Here is a 24,277-nt window from a genome sequence, read left to right as displayed (position 1 = left end):
ACAAAGGGTTGATATTGAAACTCTGCAGAGGGTAAACAGAGGGTAATTAGTAAAACTCTGCAGACGGAAACAAAAGCTGTCATTCAAACTCTGCAATACAGAGGGTATTATAATGAACCTCTGCAGAGCATACAGAGGGTAATAAGTAAAACTCTGCCGAGGGACAGAAGGTAAACATGGCAACTCTAGGTACAGACAATATTAATTGAAACTCTGTAGAGGGTACAGAGTGAAACAAAAGCTATCATTCAAACTCTGCAATACAAAGGGTATTATAATGAACCTCTGCAGAGCATACAGAGGGTAATAAGTAAAACTCTGCCGAGGGACAGAAGGTAAACATGGCAACTCTAGGTACAGACAATATTTATTGAAACTCTGTAGAGGGTACAGAGTGAAACAAAAGCTGTCATTCAAACTCTGCAGAGGGTATTATAATGAACCTCTGCAGAGCATACAGAGGGTAATTAGTAAAACTCTGCAGAGGGACAGAATGTAAAAATAAAAACTTTTGGTACAGAAGATATTATGAAAACCCTGTAGAGGGTACAGAAGATAAATATTTGCAGAGGGTACAAACTCTACAGAGGGTACAGTGGGTAGATGTTGAAACTCTGCGTCTTGAAACTGCATAAACGGTGCAGAGGGTATAGACTAAATAATTCTATACGTTTTATGTAACAATGGTATGCTCTTTGAATTTAATTACGTTTCGAGCCTGCATTGATTAATATTTTTTCCAATTGAAACTCAACATGCCAAATGAAAATAACATTGAAACGATGTATTGTTTACTACCCCATTATTCCCCTAAGAGAATTTTTGTACTTATGAAGAACTAAAACCACAAATGAACACACTACTGCATGAAAAGAAACATCTCCTCTGACTTTTTTTTATCAGATTTAACATACTTCCCGTTTGACCATCGGTGTGCAGAATTATTAAATTATCTAGAAGTGTTATTAAATTAAATCCTTAGCTAAATACAACCACAAAGGACGCAGAGTGAATGAGAAACGTGTCATGTCGCAAGTACGGCAGATTTCACTGAAATAGTGCGTCTACATGCCGGTTTACAATACTTCTTACAAAATATAACCACTGTTTGTTTTAGTGTCTGTAATTCTTTCATGCCATAAGAGGTTGTGTTGCTGTGATAAAGTGGTTAGACTGCATGACTTGCAGTAACAACGTTGTGGGTTCGATTCCTACAAGATACTTGCTAATTTTACAATGACTATAGAATAAGTATTGTCGTCTATGTTAAATCACAACTTCTCGTTGTTGTGCAATTCATACGTTAAACCAATGTTTGCTTGGGAAATATTGGCTGTTGCCAGCTTGATGCTATACCCTTGGGTATGTTGTCGAGTTCCCTTGACGGGAAGATCATCTATAGACAAACAAGCAATTTGTAACCGACTGTGTGAAGTAAGTGGTACAGAAATTCTGTGCCCATTCCTTGTCTGTGTTAACTCCAATGAGTATAACAAAACAGATTGCATTGATGATCGTACAAGAATAAACATGAATTACCTACAACCTTGCAAACCAGCTTAATATATAATTATCAAGTGAAAAATAAATCTTTCAAATTGTTTAAAAACGCAAAAGGAAAATCATAAAACAAAGCAATGGGCACTGAACTACACTCACATACAATGTAATTCGAAAATAAGTCTTGGGAATCAATTGAAACACGTTGTTGGTTTGTCGAGAGAGAAAGAACACACCTGAAGTTTATTTCAATATTTATTTTCTATTTTGGTGTTGCCCACAGTGAGTTATTTGAAATACAATCTGCAATTTTAATGAGTGGCTATAATGACGTGGTTATAATGTCTCAGCGTTAGAAGGCGCTCAGGTGGTGTAGTTAGGGATATGTGGCCAAGTTAACACCACGTGGTACTTACGCCATAAAGGGTGAAGTTTTGGAGATATCAACGCAATGTGGCCCTTGTTTGTTTTAGGTCAGAATAAACTTAGGAAATGGGGGCTAAGCTTGTTGTATGTACTATGTAGTGTTGTATTATTTAGTCGAAAATCTGCCACTGCAAGTGTAAGGCAAGACGTAAGGCTACATGGACGAATGCAGTCACAATTTTTAGAATGGCGTTTTCATACCGGTTACACATAACAGCAATTGTTTCAATTATTTCAGTTTTGCATCCCCAGATGCGATAAATCATTTTTGGTGAACGATGTAGCATCATTTCCTTATTCAAACTCAGTATTCTTTCACCAAGAAGACCAAGTTAAACGAACAAAGGAATGTTTAAATATGACTAAACCATCTTCAATCGGGACTCCAAGGCAAACCAGTGAATTACGCGTACGTTACGCACTTTGTTTTCACTACCGTACAAGAGCTGTCTTCTCGCTTGCAGGAAGCATATATGCATCAAGCTGAGCGCTCTATTTTGTAAACACTGAAATCCTTCGCTAACAAACCAACCAGAGCGTTGTTTTGCCTCATGCCATGCGACTTATTTCATTTTCCAATAAAGAAAAAAATTTCAGACAAAATCTGATAATTCTCATGATGTCTTCGACTCAAGAAGAAAAGTGGGGGTAGTTTTTTATTATTGTGAATATTTAGATTCATTTTACCAACCCTCTTGGCACTCGAGGCTGGAGGGTCAAGGATGTCAGAACAATCTAATTTATTTGAAGCGGTTTTAGGTGAGTATGCAGCCATTGATGTACAAGTGTTTTGCCTCTTCTGAATGGTCCCGTTGCCTTGGAATTTGAGCTGTAAAAACCCACTACCTGTATATTGTGAAATTAATTTACGGTTACAAAGATAGTTTAACAGTTAGACCCACAAAAATGTACCTCGAAATTGTGTGGTTTTTCCTGTCACTAAGGTTCGTGAACTACACGGTCTGCCATTTATTTTCCCGCAGTTTTGACTCTACAAAATGGTAGACTGTGTTCGTGCAGTACCTGTATAACAGAGAAAAGTGGAAAAATGTTTGCAGCAAATAACTATTGTCGAATTATACATTGTCGCCACTTCACAACTACGTCATGAACCTGATTACGTCATTCAACGCTTGCTTATATTAACACAAGTAAATTTATTTGTTAAACCTTTCTCGATTTCTGTCTAATTCATCTTGCAATTACGTTTCCCTAAGAGCGTTGAAGCTTTTTACTTGTGGTTTTTAATGTTATACGTACGTTCGTGCACCCCCCCCCCCCCTCCTTGTGGTATTGTCTTTACTGTTACTTGGCCTTCTTTGTTCAACTATCTTACGGGCATAATGCATTATTTTAAACAAGAACTTATTCCCCCAAAAAGAGCTCCTCTCATTTTTAAAAGGATTATGCGCGACTCGTTTGCTACTGGCAATGGTTTTTATTTAACGCTGTCGGCTGTACACTCGGCTTTAAACAGAAACTTGCAATAAGTCATTTTGTTGGAGAAAGCACGGTGAGCTTTTGTCAGATTCGTTGAAGGTGCGCCGCGTTTTAACGGGTTAATAGAAAGCCTACCTTATCGGGCACGATTTGGTGCCGTAATACAATTTCACTCTTTGTGGCGTTCGGACGGAAGCCAAAACAGTACGCTGAAGCATTACAACCATAGTATGTTTCCATGTGTCCCATTTTGTGTGCGTTGAATTGGACTATACAGTCATTTCGCCGTGAGGCATGAAACGGTATGTTATAGGATTTGGAACCAATTTTGTGAGTGATTTTATTACAGATGGATGTTGGCACAATCGTGTTTTGTAATATTTTGTCGCCAATTTAGTTCTGAAGACCTATGTTCAGCATTGTCATGCAGCGGTAAATGTATTGGCCGTACTGAGTAAAACAAACACATGAAGGAGGACATTAGTCCAGCGGACGCGGTGCGGCTTTTCCTAAAATACGGTTATGTTTGCCCTACGTAAAAATATTCCGTAACAGTTACGGGTACCACTTGAAATATCAACTATCCATATGCGATATATACATATAAAAAAACGGTTATTATAAGGTATGTGTTTTGTTTACGTGTGATACGTCATTGGACAGAAGATGTCTACATGTAGGGTCATGTCACATGAAGCATTTTTATATGCCCACATAATAACTTTGTCATCCCACGATCTTGTTTAAAAAGGTGTTTGTGTGCTACCAAAGTGGTCCCGTATAGCATGCACTGCATATTATTGTAGATGCCTCCAAGTTGCCTGCAAGAAGTTGCCTCGTGTAAAGAAGGCCCCAAGTCTAAACCGAGAAGGTCTTTGGTTTTAGAAAGATAAGTCTTCGGCAGGAGAGTCAAAGGTATACCGCGTTCGTGACATCTTCAACAGCTAAGACGACCGACCTCCAATTACCTTCTATAGGACGGCACATCTAAAAGGTAACCAAACACCTTTGATATTTTGGCGGGTATGCCGAACGTTACTTTCAGACCGGATGCAGGGTAGGGAGAACATAGTTGTCCGGATCACAAAATGGACCGGGTAAGGAGATAAGGTAATGTATTGATGAAGTCTGGAACTGGATATAACTGGTTGGATGGAAATAGTCGACCACAATAGAGCATTATGTAAAAAATAAGTAGACTGACTTGATAACATAGTCAATAACACAATTGAAATGTCATCAAATGATATATTGATTGAAAAACTATGTTTCCAAAATAATCAGTGTGTCAGACTTATAGTTATGTAATAGCATTAACAAACATTATAAACTTGAGTAAACAATACAACATGATGAATAAATAAATAGTAAATAATGAAACAATATTTATCAAGATTAAAAATAAATAAAATTAAAAAACTTAATCTCATAATTTGTAATTAATTATTATTAGTAATACCAACGAGCCGGATTACGCATTTTTTTTTTATTTTTTTTTTTTGGGGGGCAGACGTTTTGTTGATCTTTTTGTGATAATAAAGACCATTAAGTTATTTGTTGGTAAGTAATGTGTAAGTAATGCCTGTTTAAAAGGGATATAGGGGCGTCCATTTATATCTAAAAACAATACGCAGTGTTATCGCTTCCTGTTGTTCACAATATAGTAACATGTTGATCGGGGTTACTGTGGCTGATTACTGGGGATGATGAACGGATTCATATCAAGACGTAGAGTAGTTACCAAAGAAAATTGACCATCCCTTTGTGATGGGATTTTTTGAAAACGGCTTCAAAAATGAACCCAAAAGGTAAACATCAAGCTTCTCTAACTGTTGAAATGGAATTCTGGAAACCGATGACGTAGGTTACACCTGGTGCATTTGACACTAAACACCGTAATGACTAAATATCATCAGTAGGCTCTTGGTGGTCGTGTTTCCCTGGTCGGCGCCACTAGGGTGCGAAAGAAACCATAAACCTCTGAATTATAGTCGGGTACCGTTGTTTTGAAAAACATGGTGCAGTCAGAAAAAAAGTTACATGTTGGGGTTTGAGAAGATATCATTAACGTGACACAGTGAGTTTCGAAGTTTTGTGTGTGTGTATTATTTATGCAACAACTGTACGTGGTATCCTCGTTTTAAAACCAAGGCACATAATTGGTGACGTAATTCCTTCATAAGGCACACCTACTTTGTACTACCAGAACTCCTATAATTATAAGCCGATTGGAAAGGCACTTAGCTTTGCTTTGTTTAGTTTTCTGAACAAACTGTGTTGTTCTGATTTTGTATGTTTGATTCGAGGAAGGTAAGTTTGCACACACACTCGGTTGCGATGCCAGATTTAGTAGCAATAAGTCTGGGTGTGCGACCGGAGTGTGCGCGTGTATGACGTGATCACCAAGCAAGACAGGGGGTGTGGTAACTATTAATGCGGCGTTGTGTATGGCCCCTACTTGTAAATGATTAGTAGATCATTCTGCCGTGGGCATTGTAACAACATTACCCGCTGCTCGCACCCAGCTAGTAAGCACCTAATCTAATCACAAAACAGGTCAGACGTTGATCGGTTTTGACAACATTTTTTATAACTAAAAAACGACATGTTTTAAACGTCATATTGACAACATTGGGCTGGCTACATTTTTGGGATCGTGTTGTTGTCTCCCCTCGCCGGGTTTGGAGGAGTGCATGGCGGGAGCTTTGGCGGTGGTGGGCGGGAGACATCGCCATTTATAAAACAAAATTAAAGTGTTAAATCTTGATTACCACTGAAAGAAGAACCAATAACTGTCACAATTATTCCCGTTTGCAAAATTTGTAAAAATTAACAAGAAGTCATAAACAATACACAAATAGTCTTATGGAAAGCCTATTCCGTGCTTGCAGACATGGGCATGCTCAGTGCTAAATAAACGATTAAAACTTAATACCCAGTAAGTCTGCTGCCACCAAGCGTTGTGTGAAAATTGTCCGCCCACCATGAATTCGTAGTTGAGGGGTATTTATGCATTAAAATGTCATATTCTTAATTTAAAAGCTGTTGAGAAAGCCTTGAGGCCTTTGGAACGTTTGAAGCCATTAAATATTCATTGTCATAAAAATCATGAATATGTAAAGTGGAATAACGTGACCATTTACAACTAGGAGGAATTATGTCATGTTTGATGAATATTAATTTACAAATCCTTTTTGCTTACACGCCCGTCGTACACGCCACAATCGACCTTGCCCTGTGCTTTCAAGAATATTAGCCAGATGGATGGCAGGCAGGTGCCCCTTCCCAGTGTCTGCCGGAAGATTCTGTTCATCCAACTCGCTTGGAAATTTACGTGGGCTGGAGGAGGATGTTTTAAAAGAGGGCGTTATCAGAAGAAATGTATGCACGCAGTTCGCCATTATGGGGAGGGGGCACCGAAACTCCGGGGCAAAATATCCTGCCACTCGATAGTGGATAGTTGACCGAGCTCCTAAATCGCTACAGCGCGCCCTCTCCTCACGGCATGATTTAACGAACTTGACTGTCTCGCACTGACCACTTGATCACTGCCGTTTCGGGCAAAGACTAGCAAAGAGACACTGACAATTTCTCAATGACTGAATAAAATGTGCTCATCTAGAGTCGGTCCCCAAACCAATCTCATACACGCTCCAAAGAAATGTTAATGTTGCTGTCATTTATTACCTACGAACCCAACGTTTATATACCGCCATATTATGTTGAATACACACACGCCTTCTAACATAGCGGGATGATAATTACTGCTTTAAACAGTGCGCGTCATCTGTTTGCCTGCACTTTCATTACCTTTGGGGGTCAATCGTGAATTATATTTTCATGTGGGAAATACATTGTTAAACCGCTCTATTTCAGGTTGAACCTCCCCCCCCCCCCCCACACACACACCTTTCTATAATTGTTAGAAAGATTGTTTCCCATTGTCAGTGGCTGTATGGGAAGGAAATTTGATAAAAGACGCAAGAAAGATTTTGCAGAACAGCAATCAATTCCGAACCGGTTTATCGACTTAGTCAGCTATAGAGGGCGTTTGCTGATTGTTTTTGCACGACTTTTCGTTTCCCAAATTAATTATAATTTATGTGTATATGAAAAGGAAATGTCACCACACATGTTTTAATGTTTATACCTTTTGTAAATGAACATGCCCGATTTATTGTGGCAGGATGATCATGAGCATGGATTGACCGATATGTCCACACTGTGACGTCACCTTTCGAGATTTAAGGTTTTGATCGTGTGAGGGCGCTGTTACAGTTGAACAAGACCATTAAATATTATTATTTTTATTTTTTTAATGTTGTTCCAAAAACTAAACTCAAAACATTGGTCTTCTACACACTGCTTTGTACTTTCGCATAAAATATGTTTGTAGATTTTCACTTATTGTACCTAATGTTTACAAAAATCGTTAAAAATACATAAATTTAGTCTATGATACTTTGTATACAGTAGGGGGCCTACGTGTCGCTGATTGGGTACGGCTTTTTGGAATTTTCGGTGTCGAGGTTTTTCATTAAAAAAAAACACACATTAATATTCGTGAAATATCGCCCATTCTGTTGCATTCAGCGGCGTGGAATTCTTTCACCTGGGGTGTTGCGGGCTCCCCGGGGGGGGGGGGGCAAAAATGGGGGCCATGTCAAGTTTTAATATGGAAGGTGCATTTAAGTCGTGTTTATTTGTTCGAGCTTTCCTTTTTTTCGTATAAAGGGCACGACATAATATTGGTAGTTTTGTTTTGTCATGGGGGAACCGGGGTGGGTGGTCATTGTAAACATCGGGGGCGGGCCGCTGGCTTCGCCGCATGTAAGACGTAAGATGGTTCAACTACTGAGCAAAATGAGCAAGTAGACATTGTGCTGGCCCACTCCCATCTGACAGTGCTTGAATCCATGACTGTCCCTCGTGACGTGTTTTAACTGTACCCCAGACACACCCTTGCAGCCGACCCCCCCCCCCCCCCCCCCCCACCCCCTTAGCCCCACCCATCCAAGATCCATTCCCGTCATACACTTCCAAAACCCGCGCGCAATGTTTTCCACGCGCGAATAAAAACACCGTGACAATTTTTTGCGGAAAAATCAAGTGGTACCACGCGGGTTAAATTTCTAGTTGTGGTTTTACGCACGTCAACCAGCGACTTCAAGGAAACTTGCGCTGCTTTGTAACATTGCGTTCTATTGGTCAACATAAAGTTGCTTTTGGAGGCTTCAATCTTTTAGTTTTTAGTAAGTTTGGGAAGAAAAGCTTTAATTCATAGCTTCATTCTATCATTTATAGCGTTTTCATTTCAAATCATTAAAAATAAAAACAATTTTAAGTATGTAATTTGCAAGTTATAATTTTACGTTTCGGTTGTCAAATTTTATTTCGACCAATCAAAACTGACGTTTTAGGGGGCCTTTATCCAGACAAACGTGACGTCATTGTCTCGCCGGCATTTTGGAAGTGGTGCCGTATCTGCAATCTTTCGACAATTTCTTTGTGTTTTTGCCAATAAAAATGTCTATCGAACAACAATTTGAGGGGCCGGTGACCCACAGAATCAAGAGTTTCAAAAATAAGGGAAGAGACACAGAGGTAAGTTCATAAACAAATGTATTTTTAGTTTTAATTATGACTTGGAATCGTTTGACATTTTGTTCAGTGTGCAGTGAATGATGATGCGATGACTAACATTTAACAAACGTAGCACACCGTTTTACATGCATGTTTTCGTATGACGCAGTGTGCTATTTTGTCATTCGGGTGATGCATAATAGTGTAGTGAATCTTTTCTTTGTGTGAATGATGTCGCAAGTTCACATGACTCATGTAATAATGTATGGTAATTTGTGTGACTGTAATGTAAACTTGATTCAATAAACTTCCTTGTTTTCAACAAGTTAACTTGTGAAAAAAAAACAGTAAATTAAAATAAAAATATGTTTGCTACATTAACTTTTATTATTAAAGATATAGAAGAGATAAAATAAGTTAACAATATATCCCCTTTGTTCCTAAACATAAATGTTGAAGTACAACTACAAAGTACAAGAAGTTTTGAACCAAACGTCTGTGTTATTTCCAATTTCATACTGATGAAATCGAAAAGATTGTCTGACCTGCTGACCTAAAATTAAAATTAAGTCCTTTCATTTTCAAAGTTTCATTATCAACAGACCCTTGTACGATACTTAACTAATATGTGCCATGGATATTGAATCTGCCAGTAACCGTGATGCTTTGTTTTGTTTATTTCAAATGTGACATTTACACGATTCTTATATTTCATTAAACAACACAATTTGGCACAACGGGGGAGATTCAACAGGAAACAGGTCATCTTGTGTACGCACGCCAACTCGTATATGCCTGCACACTCGTGAATTATCTTACGATTCGGTCGGTGTACAAGTTGGTCGGTGTAAGGGTTGGTCGGCGTACAAGTTGTAATACGATCGAGTTGACCAGCATTTGATTCAACATAAGGAAGGCCTGATTTTGATTTCATGTTGACATTGTTGGCATGTTTATGTCAGCCAGCTTTTATTTCATTTCACTTGGCAACTTGACCAGCAGTAGTCATGACAAGAATATCAAATATTGCACTCAGCCCTCAGCAGAGATTAGAAAATCATCGTTGTTTTAAGTTATTTTTTTTATTTTTCTATCTGTTGTTTGGAGGTCGTTACTTTTCCGGCGTGTAAAAGGGGGAGATTTATTTTATTTTGTTCTATTGTTTTGAGGGGGGGGGGGGAGGGTTGAGTTGAGAACAAGAAAACAAAAATAGGCTAGGCCTATTGTTTATTTAAATGTGTAAATTTGAAATAACATAACAAATGTTTGAAATATATTTAACACAAATACTGCAGCCTAGTTTGTTTTTATGTTTATAATAGTTACTAATTTAACAGAATTTGATGAATATTGAACACTGAATGAAAATTTTAAAAAGTTAAAACAGTTGCATCAACTTGAGTGGTCCCGTTTTATTAAAATCAGGAAAACATTCAGTGTTTGTCGGGCAGTTTGTGTACTTTCTTTCTAACATTTCTAATATGGATTTTGGCAACCAAATAAAGCACTGGTTACTTTGAGTTGAATACAGAAAAAAAATGATTAGAGTGGGTTTCAACCTCGGACCTCCTGATTAATTACCGGTGCTCTACCAACAGCTAACTAGCTTTAATGTTGGCAGTCTCTCTATTTTGTCAATATTTTTGTTGGGTAGGGGTGTCAGCCAAGTCCTGCTCCTGCACATGACCAATCCACCCCATTGAATCAAACATTTTTTCTTGGACTTTTCCTTTATTCACAGGAGATGAGAAGGAGGAGAAATGAGGTAACAGTTGAATTACGGAAAAACAAGAGAGACGAAAGTTTGTTGAAGAGAAGAAACGTTCCCATCCTTGAAGGAGAATCAGACGAAGAACCTGTGGTAAGAGATGATATATTTCGTCATCACAGTTCATTGCCTGTTTACAAAGTGCAAAAAATAGTTAAAGGCTTAATGTTACGACCCTAGCAGAGTTGTTCTCGAAGGCTTGAGGGTGTCTGGGTGTCTTTTGGACAATCTGTTTTAAATTTGGACACCCTGTTTTATCTGTACTTTAGATGTAAATGTACTGCAGCCGATTTCACGAAACGCTAAGATTAATCCTAACTCGAGTTAGGACGAGTACCCCGTCCTAACTTAGGATGGGTTCAATGCGTCCTATGTATTTTGATATGGAACTGAACCCGTCCCAAGTCCTAAGATTAATCCTAAGTTAGGAAGAGTTTGGTGAAATCGACGGCTGTACATGTTAGTGACCAAATTGGGCACCAAGTTGTAAGTTTCCAGCAAATTTGGACACCCTTGTATCAAATCCTGACTAAAACCTTGCTTACTCTTCAGCATTTGATGTTATCAGTGAATGACATTGTTTTCTTTTGCAGAGCCAAATCTCTTACTTAGAACTCGTGCAAAAAGCAGCCAGTAACCAACCCGCTGTACAACTCCCTGCCGTTCAGTCAGCCCGTAAGCTACTGTCCAGTGACCGTAACCCTCCGATAGATGATCTTATAGCATCCGGAATACTGCCAGTGCTGGTCGAATGTTTAGATAGTTCAAGGTATTGTAACTTTCAAGATAATATAAGTTATAATAATAGTGGTTCTTATATAGCGTTCATACCCATCACTCGGTGACAGGAAGATGAAGAAGGTTAAAAATATAGTTTTCAAATATCATGTTCTGTTTGAATTGGGGAAGTGGGAGAAGTTCCATCCTCTATAGTTTTGATGAGTAGTAGGAATGGAAATAGAGCTGTGACTCGTTGCTTTACTGATATGAAATTGCTATATTTTGATTTTTCTCCTTTTCTCTGTTTCCAGTTCCGCATTGCAATTTGAAGCGGCATGGGCTCTAACGAACATAGCCTCGGGTACGTCGAAGCAGACGATGGCAGTCGTTGAGGCATGCGCCGTACCGAAATTTGTTAATTTGTTAAATTCCGATCAACCCAATGTCTGTGAGCAAGCAGTGTGGGCGCTAGGAAACATCATTGGTAAGTTCACCCCCCCCCCCCCTCCAAATCCCCGTCTTGATTGGCAGAAATACTAGTGTACCCCCATACCCTGTATACTCCTTGCGCAGTTTTCGTCATTAAAATGGTGGAGTTTTCTTAACCGCAAACATGCCACTGTTGGTAGGATTCTTGTATGGTTAAGATAATAATTCATTAGTTAGGATGAAGAACAACCATTTAAGCTCTCATTAAACCAATGCAAGTTTGATTTGTATGATGTCTGGTATAATGGTTTATAGGCAAAAGCTTAATAGTAACAGCTAGCCAGACACAAGTTACAACACATGAGGACCAATCAGAATTCACTCCAAGTGGTCTGGCTGGCTAGTACAGTTTGAAACCCTTCCATTCAGTTCATTTGAAGTAAGGACCAATGAAAAGTGTAATGTTGAGCTTACTGGTCCTACTGGCAAGACACTGAATAAAGTCACTAAAACACTTGCAAATTACTCCTTGTTTGCCAAACTCTATCAGGTTTAACAGACGTTTGATTCTTAATTTCTCCAATCGTAGGTGACGGACCCGCCTGCCGGGATTTCTGCATCAAAGAGGGCGTAGTGCGACCCTTACTTAGCTTCATCCAGCCCAATATCCCACTCTCCTTCCTTCGCAATGTCACCTGGGTCATAGTCAATCTGTGTCGAAACAAGGAGCCACCACCAAGGGAAGAGACCATCCGAGAACTATTGCCAGCACTCAGTGCTCTTATCCATCATACAGACACAAATGTAAGTTAATCTTTTGACAGCGATGTTCTCTGGTCGATCAGTTTCTTTTCAGGGAGTTTTTTTTTTTCATACAAATTTGCAAACTAAAAAAAAAACAAAAAACATTCTCAACGCCTGGAATTTCATCTTTGAGTGGACAAGGCCATGTTCATTTTGCTAAGGACACTTACATTGGAAAATCTTTAATGTTTAGAAAACTTTTGAAGTTGCACTCAGGCCAAAACCAGTAGAAACGGAGGCAATGGTATCTGTGTAATTCTAGGCCTGAAATACTGCGCAGTTTGGTGGATTATGAGGTTTCGTTTAACAAATGTATATACAAAAAGATAATCAAATTGTTAGTAAATAAAAAAATATTTGTTATAAATAAACAAGTTTTTGTCTCTACAGATCCTTGTAGACACAGTATGGGCATTGTCATATCTAACGGACGGCGGAAACGATCAGATTCAACTTGTCATCACGTCCGGAGTTGTCCCCTTTCTTGTACCTCTCCTCAGCCATAAAGAGGTCAAAGTTCAGGTAAGTCCTTACAAAGAGTTCCTCAAATCTGTGGGAAGATAATATTTTTGTTATTCAAAAGAAAATAGTGCGTGAAGTGATCGTGAGTTACCATATTGATAGAATGACGAGATGTGTCATTGCCTGGTGATTAAGAACACCGGACTCGAGCTCTGGTGTTTCTGATCAGCAGAGTGTGGGTTTGAGTCCCAGTCACGATCCTTGAACAGTAAACTTTGTCCATTGGTTGGGACATTACGCTGGAGGTCCCATGTACTACAAATGGTAATGCTCGTAAAAGAACACAACACTTTTTGTGTAAGAGTAGGTTAACCAGTGTTTCAGGTTGTCATAGCATGCACCCTTGTTTACAGGTTTCCTCAGGCTTTTGAGTTGCAGTGATTAAGTTCACTTATGAGGCATCCTTGTGTCATTCCCATAAATGTACTATAATAACAATACAAACAAATTCAAATATACCATTTACTTCACATTTATTTCATATGCCTAAGTTTAACTCTTATTGAGAGTGGCAATATCTGAAAATCTGATTTGTTTTTCTTCTCCACACTACAGACAGCAGCATTGAGGGCAGTAGGGAACATCGTTACTGGAACCGACGAGCAAACCCAAGTCGTACTCAGCTGCAAAGCATTATCACACTTCCCCAAGCTACTCACACACCCCAAAGAAAAAATCAACAAGGTAAGGTAGACCACATCACATAATCATTCCATTGAAGACAGACAGGAATCTTTGTTTATTTTCTTTTAGATATTGTTCCTCGATTATCAACCAATATTAACAAAGTGGTTCTGGGAATCTGTGTTGTTGCGATACTTGGTATGAGGGTTTCATATTTGAACTGTTCCTGTGCTTGTACACTTACAGGTATTTAGTTTATATTGGTACCCATGTCAGTCCTTGAACTTCACTCAAGGTTCGAATCTGGGTTGTGTCCTTAAAGCAAGAAAAAGTAACCATCATTGCTTTGTTTTCTGGATGGGACGAAAGGATTGTACTAGGATTGGTAGTGCACTTGAAAGAACACAAAACACTTATTGTAGAAGAGTAGGAGTTAAAACCCATGTGTTTCTGGTTCACATATCAAGGTTACAGGTTTCCTCATGCTTTCATAGTCAAGCGAAGCTATTAAATGTTATTTTTGTTATGATTCACAGGAAGCCGTGTGGTTCTTATCGAACATCACAGCTGGTAATCAGCAGCAAGTACAAGCCGTCATCGAGTATAATCTACTCCCAGAAATAATTAGGCATTTAGATGGGGTAAGTTGTTATGGATCATCCACAGTTTTCAAGTTATTCAAGTCGTAGAGAATGTACTACTTTTTACCAGTGTTATCGACTTGAGTCGCTGACTTGGACTGGAGTCAGACTCAAGTCGTCAGACCTCACAGTCGTAAGCTAAAAATGAGCGGGGCACCAGTTGCAACATTATTAACTTTATGGAATCTGGCTGGCAACCAGTTTCTGTTTAGCAAGATTTGTCTGTGCTTAACAAGTTTTTATGCTTACATGCTTTATGAAATTGGGCCCTGACATACCTTGTGAAATTGTACCCTGTCTCTAACCTTTGTATCTGTCCCTCGTTTGCTAACAGTCGGATTTCCAGACGCAAAAGGAAGCAGCCTGGGCAATCAGCAACCTGACGATAAGCGGCACCAAGCCCCAGGTCATGGCGCTAGTCCATCACAACGTCATCAAACCACTCTGTAACCTGCTTCTAGTCAAGGATCCCCAAGTGGTGCAAGTTTGTCTGGACGGAGTTTACAATATCCTTAAAGCATCAGGAGATAGCTATCAAGAAGTGGCCACAATGATCGAGATGTGCGGAGGTAAGATATAACGGACTTTGAATTTTACTTTTGAAGGGGCACAGCAGTTTTTACTCTGGTCAGGGGCACTTCTATACGGAAAATGTAAGTTTGTATTGGAACCTTTCAAAGGGCACCACAGCAAATTCACAAGGCAAAAAGCACAGGGCACCAAGGCGATTGCTGTGGGTGTCGTAGCCTGACTTATAGAGGGGTTCAAGTTTACAGCTACAGCTGAGGCTACGGCTAGATTTCCACTCGTCATGCGTTGAAGTACAATACATCCTTAGCAACAGTCGCAGCCGTAGCTGTAGAGCTTCCCTTAGCAACAGTCGCAGCCGTAGCTGTAGAGCTTCAGCTACGGCTGCGACTGTTGCTAAGGATGTATTGTACTTCAACCAAATTGACAGCTTTGTCAATTTGGCTTCAGCCTAACTCTCAATATCAGACCTGCAGTTCAGACCAGCTTCAACCTTCAACCCACAAAATTATTTTGTTGTATATCGTTGTCACAATGAAACTGAACCAAGTAAAACCTCAAAAGTTCTTAAAAATTGTGATTTATTTATTTATTTACTTATTTGTATGTATTTTTCTTTTGCAGGACTTGATAAGATTGAGAAACTTCAGAGCAATGAAAATGATGAAGTTTACAAACTTGCATATGACATCATTGATCAATACTTTTCAGACGACGTAAGTATAAATATTTTAAGTCTTAAGATTAAAGACAGGACCGAATTTCTGAAAAACCCTGTGGAGAATCTTAAATTCAGCAATGACTCTTACCCCTGACAAATACTTTTGAAGTGACTAATGTAAAATCAAGATCTCTAATCTGAAGTGCCTCCTTAAATTTGGCTAATGTTAAAAAGAAAGAAATGGAAAAAGAGATATCTAAGCTCAGCTGTAATCGGTTTTGTCAACTGTTCTGAGCCACAATGCCATTGTTCCAGTGTAGAGGTCCTACCAGAGTAGAATACTTGGACACCAAAATACATGAATTCAATATTCCCTGTAAGTAAAGTCGTTATAACATTTGATGATTTCCGATGAATTTAGGTCTAACACAGCAAGAGCATCACGAAAGCGGTCGGGGGAAATTCTTTCTGTGTTTTTTTAATTTGTTTATTTTTATTCCAACAGATCGATGAAGATGATCCCGCTCTAGCTCCCCAGGTAGTCCAAGGCGGCTACGAGTTCGACGCCAACACCAACATCCCTGGAGATGACTTCAAATTTTAACCCCCCCCCCCTTCCTCCATCCCTACCATGACCAGCTTAACACCTGAGACCATTACCCAGCACCACCATTCCCCCCCCCCCCATCCCTCAAGCTCCTCAGACACATCATCCTTCTTGCAAAGGTAGAAATAGATGTTCAACTCGCCTACAGCCGGACGATGAACGACTCCCGAGGTCAACGGTCATCTCCAAAGGTCAGAGGTCAGACAGGTTGAACTTGCAAGTGTAACTATTAATAGGGTGAGATGAGTTAATGTTTTAGCTGGGTGAAATTGTGACGAACATGCTCTTACCTTTTCCTGTTCTGGAATTGAAGTCACTCATTTTTTCCAGACGTAGTAAATAATTGTAATTTAAATGAGAGTTATAAAGATGGGCATTTGTCATTTGCCGCAACCTTGTTGTTTTAATAAGCCTTGGCCATACTTAAAATTAAAGCACTACTCAGCAGAATTGATTACTTATCGGATTTAGCAACTTAGTACAAACAAGCGGGAAACTAGTCGTGAATCGTTATACATAACATGATATTTTGCCTGGTAACCTGTTAATTCTTAGCAAGTTGTTTTCTGTGGATAGCCAACAATTTGTGAATAAGTAGCTCTTTAAAGGTTTCCAACAAATTGCACAAAGTTTGACAAACTTATGCCACATCCTGACCCCCCCCCCCCCCCCCCCAAAAAAAGAAAAATATAAAAAAAAATCCAAAATGCCTACCTGCCTTCCCAAACTTGCACAATATCTGGAGTATTTAGCTAGAATTGTTTACCCCCCCAATCCCACAAAATTCCCCATCCTTGTTTGCTGGACTGAGATTTTCAAAATTAAGGTCGAAACTATTTTGTTAACCTGAAAGCCATGAGGAAAGGATTTTTTCAGAATTCACGAGTATGGTTAAGATTTTTGAGTTAAACTAAAGTTTCGGTTTTCGACACTTGGCTAAAAAACAAGACTTTTTCAATTCGGCAGTTTGAACAGAATAATAAACACATGGTAATGGTCAGAGTGTTCATTCTGAACCTTGCAAATCAATTCTTCATATTTTAATAATCAAAGGATTTTTGTACAGGTCTTGGGATAATGTGCATAATACCCATAGAATCTTCTTGGTTTTTGATTCTTTTTGTATTGAGAGGGGGCTTGTACATGAGCATTTGTACATATCATATTGCTGCCTAGACTTAAGAATAACTACCATTTGGCTTTTATGCAAAATGCAATGTACTAGGAGTTCTTTCTTGAAAACTATAACCAGGGCCCAATTTCATGGCTCTGCTTACCGTAAGCACAGAATCGGCACTTACAGAAGCAGGGAATTCTGCACGTGCATACTCTACGTTACTAGGCATTTTGCGCTTACAAGGCTAGCGCAGAAATTCAGCGCTTGCATGTAAGCGGGGAATCATGATCGAAATTGTGCCCAGCACTGAGCCAGAGAAAAAAAGGTCCAGGGTAGAGCATAGTTTCAAATGTACATCTAGGAAGCTTTGTGTCATTATGAAACAAATTCCGTTTCTTGTTCGGCAGTGATTTACAAAGTGTTCAGATGTCTGTTTAGAAGAAAGATGTCTGAACCTTTTACATGTAAACATACTTCTGCAAAAGCGGTTTGCCATCTGTTGTACCACAACTCGAAAACTTGTAACCAGAGAGTCGGTTCGAAAAATAAATCTAAAAAAAAAAAAAAAAAAAAAAAAAACTACACGTTGATGTGGTCTGCAGCTGCAGCATACAACCCAAAAAACTTGGATCAGAGAAAGGTGAAGTTTTTTTCAGAGCATTGTGAGAAGTAGAACATTTTCTTGGTGGTTATATTATAGGACCTTTGCTGAAGTTGCTCGGTAAAAGCATTGAGAGAAAAAACATTCAGCAAAGTTCTTCAAAAAAAAAAAAAAAAGGGCTAATTTTCAGAGTGATGCCACTAAACTTTGATTCATGCAGATGGGATGTGTTTGGACTTGTATAAAGAGAAAGAAACAACTATTTTCTTGTGATAAAGTATTGTTAAAGTGGAAAGACTAATTTATTCGGTAAGCTTGTATAAAAATAAGTAATCGCTCTTCATCGTCATCGACAGGTGGTATATGAAATTGATTCCAATTGCACTCATGTATTGAAATTGAAATTGAAACCCCATCTTCGATGATAAAAGATAGTTTGGAGACTATTGTTCTCTCTTTGCTTAAAATGTTACAAATGTTAAAAATTTAAAAATCGAGAATGGGACTGATTGGAAAAAAAATCAAAATTACTTGAAAAAAATTCTGTATAATTCTTGGCTGAAGACATCTCTTTTATTGCAAGAAATTGTTTGATAAACCTGGGTAGACTCTTGACATAGAATCTGAATATGCTATAAGGTCCATCTATGTTCTATTGATTTTAGTACCTTGAATATGATAGCACTAAACTTGCCTGTAGTCCTACATGCTCGAACTTTGTCACCCAGAATATCAAGTGCTAAGTTGTGGTACCTTTTTTAGCGGTGACATGGAACATTAGAACACTTGCTAAGCTCCACTGAGTCATCATGGTACTTCAAAACACCTTGTTATAATTAAGTTGTTAAACTTTGTCCCACTTCCCACGTATTTAAATGTGCATTTGATGTACCTGATTTTAACCCAACCCCTTTTTCAGCGGGCTTGAACTTTTCTTCTTCTACAATTGTACCATGGTACCTGCCATACATGTAGCTCTCAAGTTTTCTTAATAAAGACTATTGCTTTTTAAATGAAAACAATTTATGTGATTTTTACTGCCTACAAAATGGACCTTAATTAGTTCTCCGAAAAATCCCTCCTCGTTTTATTGTTATGAACATGCATCCATGGTGTGAAATCGTATTTCAGAAAGAAAGCATGAACCATTTATTTATTCAATTATTGTAAACAACTTAAGAGTGAAAACTCTATATAAGTCAAACTTCACCCCAAAAGCTCTTGGTAATTAACCCTACTCAGAAAAATTTTTCATGATTCAATGAGCTGCATTAACTGTTCCCTTTAAAAGAGTGCCTATGAATATTCAAATATGTTAAATATGCATTCAAACTAATGAATATTAATGAGAAGTTGAATTGAGTATTAACCATTACATTAGTGTTACCAGGCCTGGTTTCATGGAGCTGCTTAAGCAGGAATTGTTGCTTCTCTGTTGAGTAAAATTAAGCAGCTTACCAGTCACAATTGAGGCATGTGACTTAATATTTTAGCTGGTACCTTATTGTGCTAAGCATGATTTTGTTGTGCCTAGCTACTTAATGTGTATAAGCAGCTATATGAAATTTGGCCCTGGTGTTTAAATGGTACCCCTTAAGTGACTAACTAATTGTATATGATCCCTTACCATATTTGTGACATCCTAAGGGAGATATATAGGGAACCAGTAAGTTTCTACCAGCCTGCTAATTAAAAAAAGCGAACAAGCTTTAATGAGCAACGTTCACATACAAAAACTGTTAATTGCATGTTGCATGATTGTCTCAAAAACAAAGACATAACAAAACTGAAATCGAAACAACAAGTTTTTAAATCGATGTTAAACAGTCACTTGTTCCTCTGGAATTTACCTCCCAGTTGAGAAAAAAAAAAAGTTGTCCTACCTCAAAAATGATTTAAAAACCGGTGAATAATATTTATGCATAATTTGCAATGAATTCTACTCTGTGTACAGACAAAATGGAGAAAGGAAACTGCAATTGGGGTTTTCCTGATGAAATATAAGGAGTTCACTTTTTTTTTTATGTAATACACTCGGGATTGATTTAGATCTTTGAATCAAATAAACGGTTCAAGAATATCATATTTTTAAGTAACTTCATCTTCTTTTCATTGTGAATACCAGCACTTTATACCCTGTTACTGTTTTTTTTAAAGTAATTTTTTAACTTTATTTACAATCTTATCCAATTGATTTACGGCTGGTATTAAACACTAAGTATTTGTATTTGTTTTTAATGGAGAACTTACAATTTAAAATTACAAACATTGTTTTATGTTTTTATTTATTTATTTTTTTAAATACTGTGTTATACAACAACCCGCTATCACTAAAATGTAGCTGCAGTACACAATGCTAGGATATGTGAAACTTCTAAACCGCAAAACATATCCCGTCATTATTTTTATTTGTGTTGCCCCATTAACTGCACCTTTATTTAATTGCACTGGTTGTAACTTGTAGTTATGCTGCTTACTTAACATTTGATTACGCCACTTCAGCCTGATCTTCTGGCAGTGGTAAAACCCTTTCTGTTTATTAACAAATGTTACGCCCTCGATCTTTATTTATTAAAGTCCAACTGTTTAGTGTGATTGGTGCTGTACGCCAAAATTTGATCCTCGAGTGCTTTCCAGGCCCGACGCTTCACTTTTAAAAAGGACAGGGGCACCAAAGCATTCTTGGAACATTGGAAGGGGCACCAAGGCAATAACCCTGGACAACAGAGGCAATTGACTTGTGAAATATCAGTCCTGCCATCATTAAGTACTGTGTTGCTGTCCAGTATAGAGCCTCATTGTATATTGAATTTAACAATGGCGGCTTTGGATTCCACATAATTGTATTAAATAATTTTTTAACAGTTACTCTGAACTTGTGCGCTACAAAAACAATTTGTTCAAAGTCAAACAGTGAGCTGGCAAAACTATGTTGTCGTGGTTCTAATTGTGAATTTAATATCAGTTGAGTTTATGGCTCACAGCTTTAAATGATTTTGAATTAAATTTTTTAAATTGTGTTGGGACCTTTTCTTTATAATTGCATTCTGATAACTTGTTCTAAAGCTTTCGAAGGATGTCATTTCTACGTTTTAATGTTGATGCTTTTTCAGACTGTTATTTTTTACCATTATTATTAAGTTATTTGGCAGTGTCACAGCATTTGATTTACAGAAAATTTAAATCTATTTCTGGTGTTTTTATTTATTTTTTTAAAAACGAAAAGTGTTGCTAAGTTTATTGAATCTAAACTAGCGGTCGAGTTATTTGGCTAGAGTCTGTCTTGATGGCAAATTAATTTTTTCATTTTTTTTTGATTAATTAATTGTACATAGGCCATATCTCAGCAGAGTTCTCATGTCATTATTAATATTCATATAATATCCCTACTGTTGCTTAGTAAGATTGTAGCTAGTCAACAACCCCCGCCCACAAAATCAAAGGAAAGCGTTTTTTACTCCAAAATTGAATTTTCTTGTCTTTATTTTTTTAATTCTATAGGGAAAAAAACACTATGGTGTGTAGCGTTTTGAGTTTGCGTGCCATATAAAAATTTGCCAAAATTCAAGAAAAGAATACATTCGGTCGAATTGTGACTTTAGGTCAAAATTTTTAAAAACCGCTTTGTGATGATTTTGTGGGAGTTGGTTGCCATTATGTGTATATATTAAAAAAAACAAGACGGTCCATGGCATACAACCGAACCTGCTTCAGAGACACCAACCAAAAAGTGTATTAATAAAAAAATCAGGGTTGCTGCTTTTTATCTGTTAAAAACAAAGCTCAACCCAAGCTGTTTTGATACGTTGTATAAAAAGTACTATTGTATAAAAAAATGATATATGTGGAAGACAGAAACAAAATTTAATATTATTCTGGCTTGTGGCATGCTATATATGCAAAGCGCAGGAAGCTGAGTTCTGGATGCCATTGGCTAGCTTGAAACTGAATTTGCATAAACTATGCATATTCATTATAGTGGGAGGATTTAATTGCCTTTGGTTATTTGAATACATGTAATGGTGTTTTACTTCCGAAGAAGAAAAAAAACGTGAAAAAAAAATGCCTTCTTTCCCCGAAATTTTATGAGCAATATTTTTACTCTTTATTTATAAATTGACTTGTTTCTGATGAATAATTATAATGTTTATAGAAACAAACATGGCCACTTGGGGAGTGGCTTCATTTTAAAAGAGCTGAAAGTCGACAAGATTTGAAGCTTTGCCAGTAAAAACAAAGTATCGTTAGAAAAGTGAAACTGCACTGTTAAAATTGCTGGTTTGTGTTGTGAACTGTCTTGATTCTGAGGAGAGGGGAGGGGGGGCTGAGAGGTTCGGACCTTTTCTTTAGCCCCGCCTGCAATCAAAAGCGACTAGCAATCGCACTCATTTTGGATGAATTCTTTGGTCTCTCACTCTTGCGCAGGAAACGCTCTACACGAAATATATAAGCAAAGCAACTGGCCTAATGTTGGTGGCTTGTTTACTGTTTGGGCTTTCTGGTGGGGTACCTCATGGAGCTATCTTTTTATAGCTCCACGGGTACCTTGAGACATGTGTAGTGACTATCCATAAGATCCAGCAGTCCTAAACTCATCAAAATCCAACTCTGCTTGGTTTTTACTGATTCTGTTGGCCTGCTTTTCTTGGGCTCGAGCATACCAACATTATCAGAGTCCAATAGTTTTGTTGTTGAGGTACTGAATGGAGTTTGGCTGATGTCCTGCAGTAGTGAACTGATTTTACTTTACATGGGATCAGGCATACCATCATATTCAGCCTCTAACAGTTTGGGTGTTGAGTTACTTTGTAGTTTTGTACTGAGTTTTAACTAGTAAACTCATGCTGTAAAATGTTGGATTTTGAGTGAAAGGATCCTAGTAAATCACTTAAAGGATTAAAGGTAAACATTATTATTGAGTTATCTCATAAAAAGAGCATAAACTCTCCTCAGAATAAGACCAGTTTTTACAACCTTTTTTTAGATTGTGGTGGATACCATTTGGCATGTATTGAAGTGGCCTAGGTGCTGTTATTTATGTGATTTAACCTGTAATGCAAACTACATATGTACAAAACGTAACTCTGAAAAAAATACAATAAAATCGTTACCAAAAAAAATATCAATTAATTAAAAAAAAAAGTGTAAAACTTGTCAATAATCCAAAAGGATTCATCAATTGAATTGAAATGAACTCAATTGTATGGCAGGATTTCAGGTCAGTCAGTCATAAAAAAAAAACGAAAACAGGCTTTACATTTTGAATTAATTTGACAGTTATGCATATTCAAAACTTGAGTTGTTTTGTATTTAATATTGTCTCACCAAATGGCCCAATAAAAGGAAATTTTTCGGTCTAATGATAAAACCTTTTTTGTGTCTTGAGAACTTGATTTATTTAGTTTTTGTGTTTTGCTGTTTGTTGTCTTTTTTTCTTTCTTTTTTTTTGCTTTTGACTGTTGGAGTAGTTGTTATTATTTTTTACTTTTGTTTGTTTGGGGTTTTTGTTTGTTTGGCAATTTAATTGCACCATGTAATGGTTTACAAGGTGATGTGGCACAATATGTGCTGCCAATCAAGCTAGGAACACCGGGGGTGAACCCCTTCTCTTTTTGATAAGTGCTTTAAACAACACACAGGACCAATGTCTGTACGTCCCATTTGAAGAACGAAGCAATTGTGAAGTGTCTTGCTTAAAGGCAGTGGACACTATTTGTAATTGTCAAAGACTAGCCTTCACAGTTGGTGTATCTCAACATATGCATAAAGTAACAAACCTGTAAAAATTTGAGCTCAATCGGTCATCGAAGTTGCGAGATAATAATGAAAAAAAAAAAAAAAACTTTGTCACACAAAGTTGTGTGCGTTTAGATTGTTGATTTCGAGACCTCAAGTTCTAAATCTGAGGTCTCGAAATCAAATTCGTGGAAAATTTGTTCTTTCTCGAAAACTATGGCACTTCAGAAGGAGCCGTTTCTCACAATGTTTTATACCATCAGCTTCTCCCCATTAATCGTCACCAAGAAAGGTTTTATGCTAATAATTATTGTGAGTAGTTACCAATAGTGTCAATGCCTTTAAGGACACAAGTGTCACGGCTTGGGATTCAAACCCAGACTCTGCTGATAAGAAACACCAGAGTTTGAATTCAGTGCTCTTATCGGCTAGGACACAACACTTCCACTTATTTTGTCAATTCCTGCCCAGTTCTGCTCATAGAGAGTGAAGGCATTCAAGTAGTACATACAGGGGAGGCCTGAAGTTGAAGTTGATTAAAAAAAGAAATTACTAAAAGATTACAATTTT

The 24,277-nt window shown here is 37.8% G+C and overlaps 1 protein-coding gene across 1 annotated transcript; it reads left to right on the top strand.

The window, feature by feature from the left end:
• Positions 1–8,821: 8,821 nt before the first annotated feature.
• Positions 8,822–16,919, top strand: LOC117298245 (importin subunit alpha-4-like). The gene is made up of 11 exons (XM_033781381.1): positions 8,822–8,970; positions 10,691–10,810; positions 11,311–11,486; positions 11,749–11,921; positions 12,456–12,670; positions 13,061–13,192; positions 13,748–13,876; positions 14,353–14,457; positions 14,792–15,026; positions 15,610–15,701; positions 16,152–16,919. The coding sequence occupies exons 1-11, from the start codon at positions 8,893–8,895 to the stop codon at positions 16,248–16,250; spliced, it is 1,554 nt and encodes a 517-aa protein (XP_033637272.1). The 5' UTR covers positions 8,822–8,892; the 3' UTR covers positions 16,251–16,919.
• Positions 16,920–24,277: the final 7,358 nt, after the last annotated feature.

This window comes from Asterias rubens, chromosome 13, assembly GCF_902459465.1.
Source record: "Asterias rubens chromosome 13, eAstRub1.3, whole genome shotgun sequence".
Classification (NCBI taxonomy): domain Eukaryota; kingdom Metazoa; phylum Echinodermata; class Asteroidea; order Forcipulatida; family Asteriidae; genus Asterias; species Asterias rubens.
Note: the sequence above shows the minus strand (reverse complement) of the source record. Positions and strands in the feature narration are given on the sequence as shown.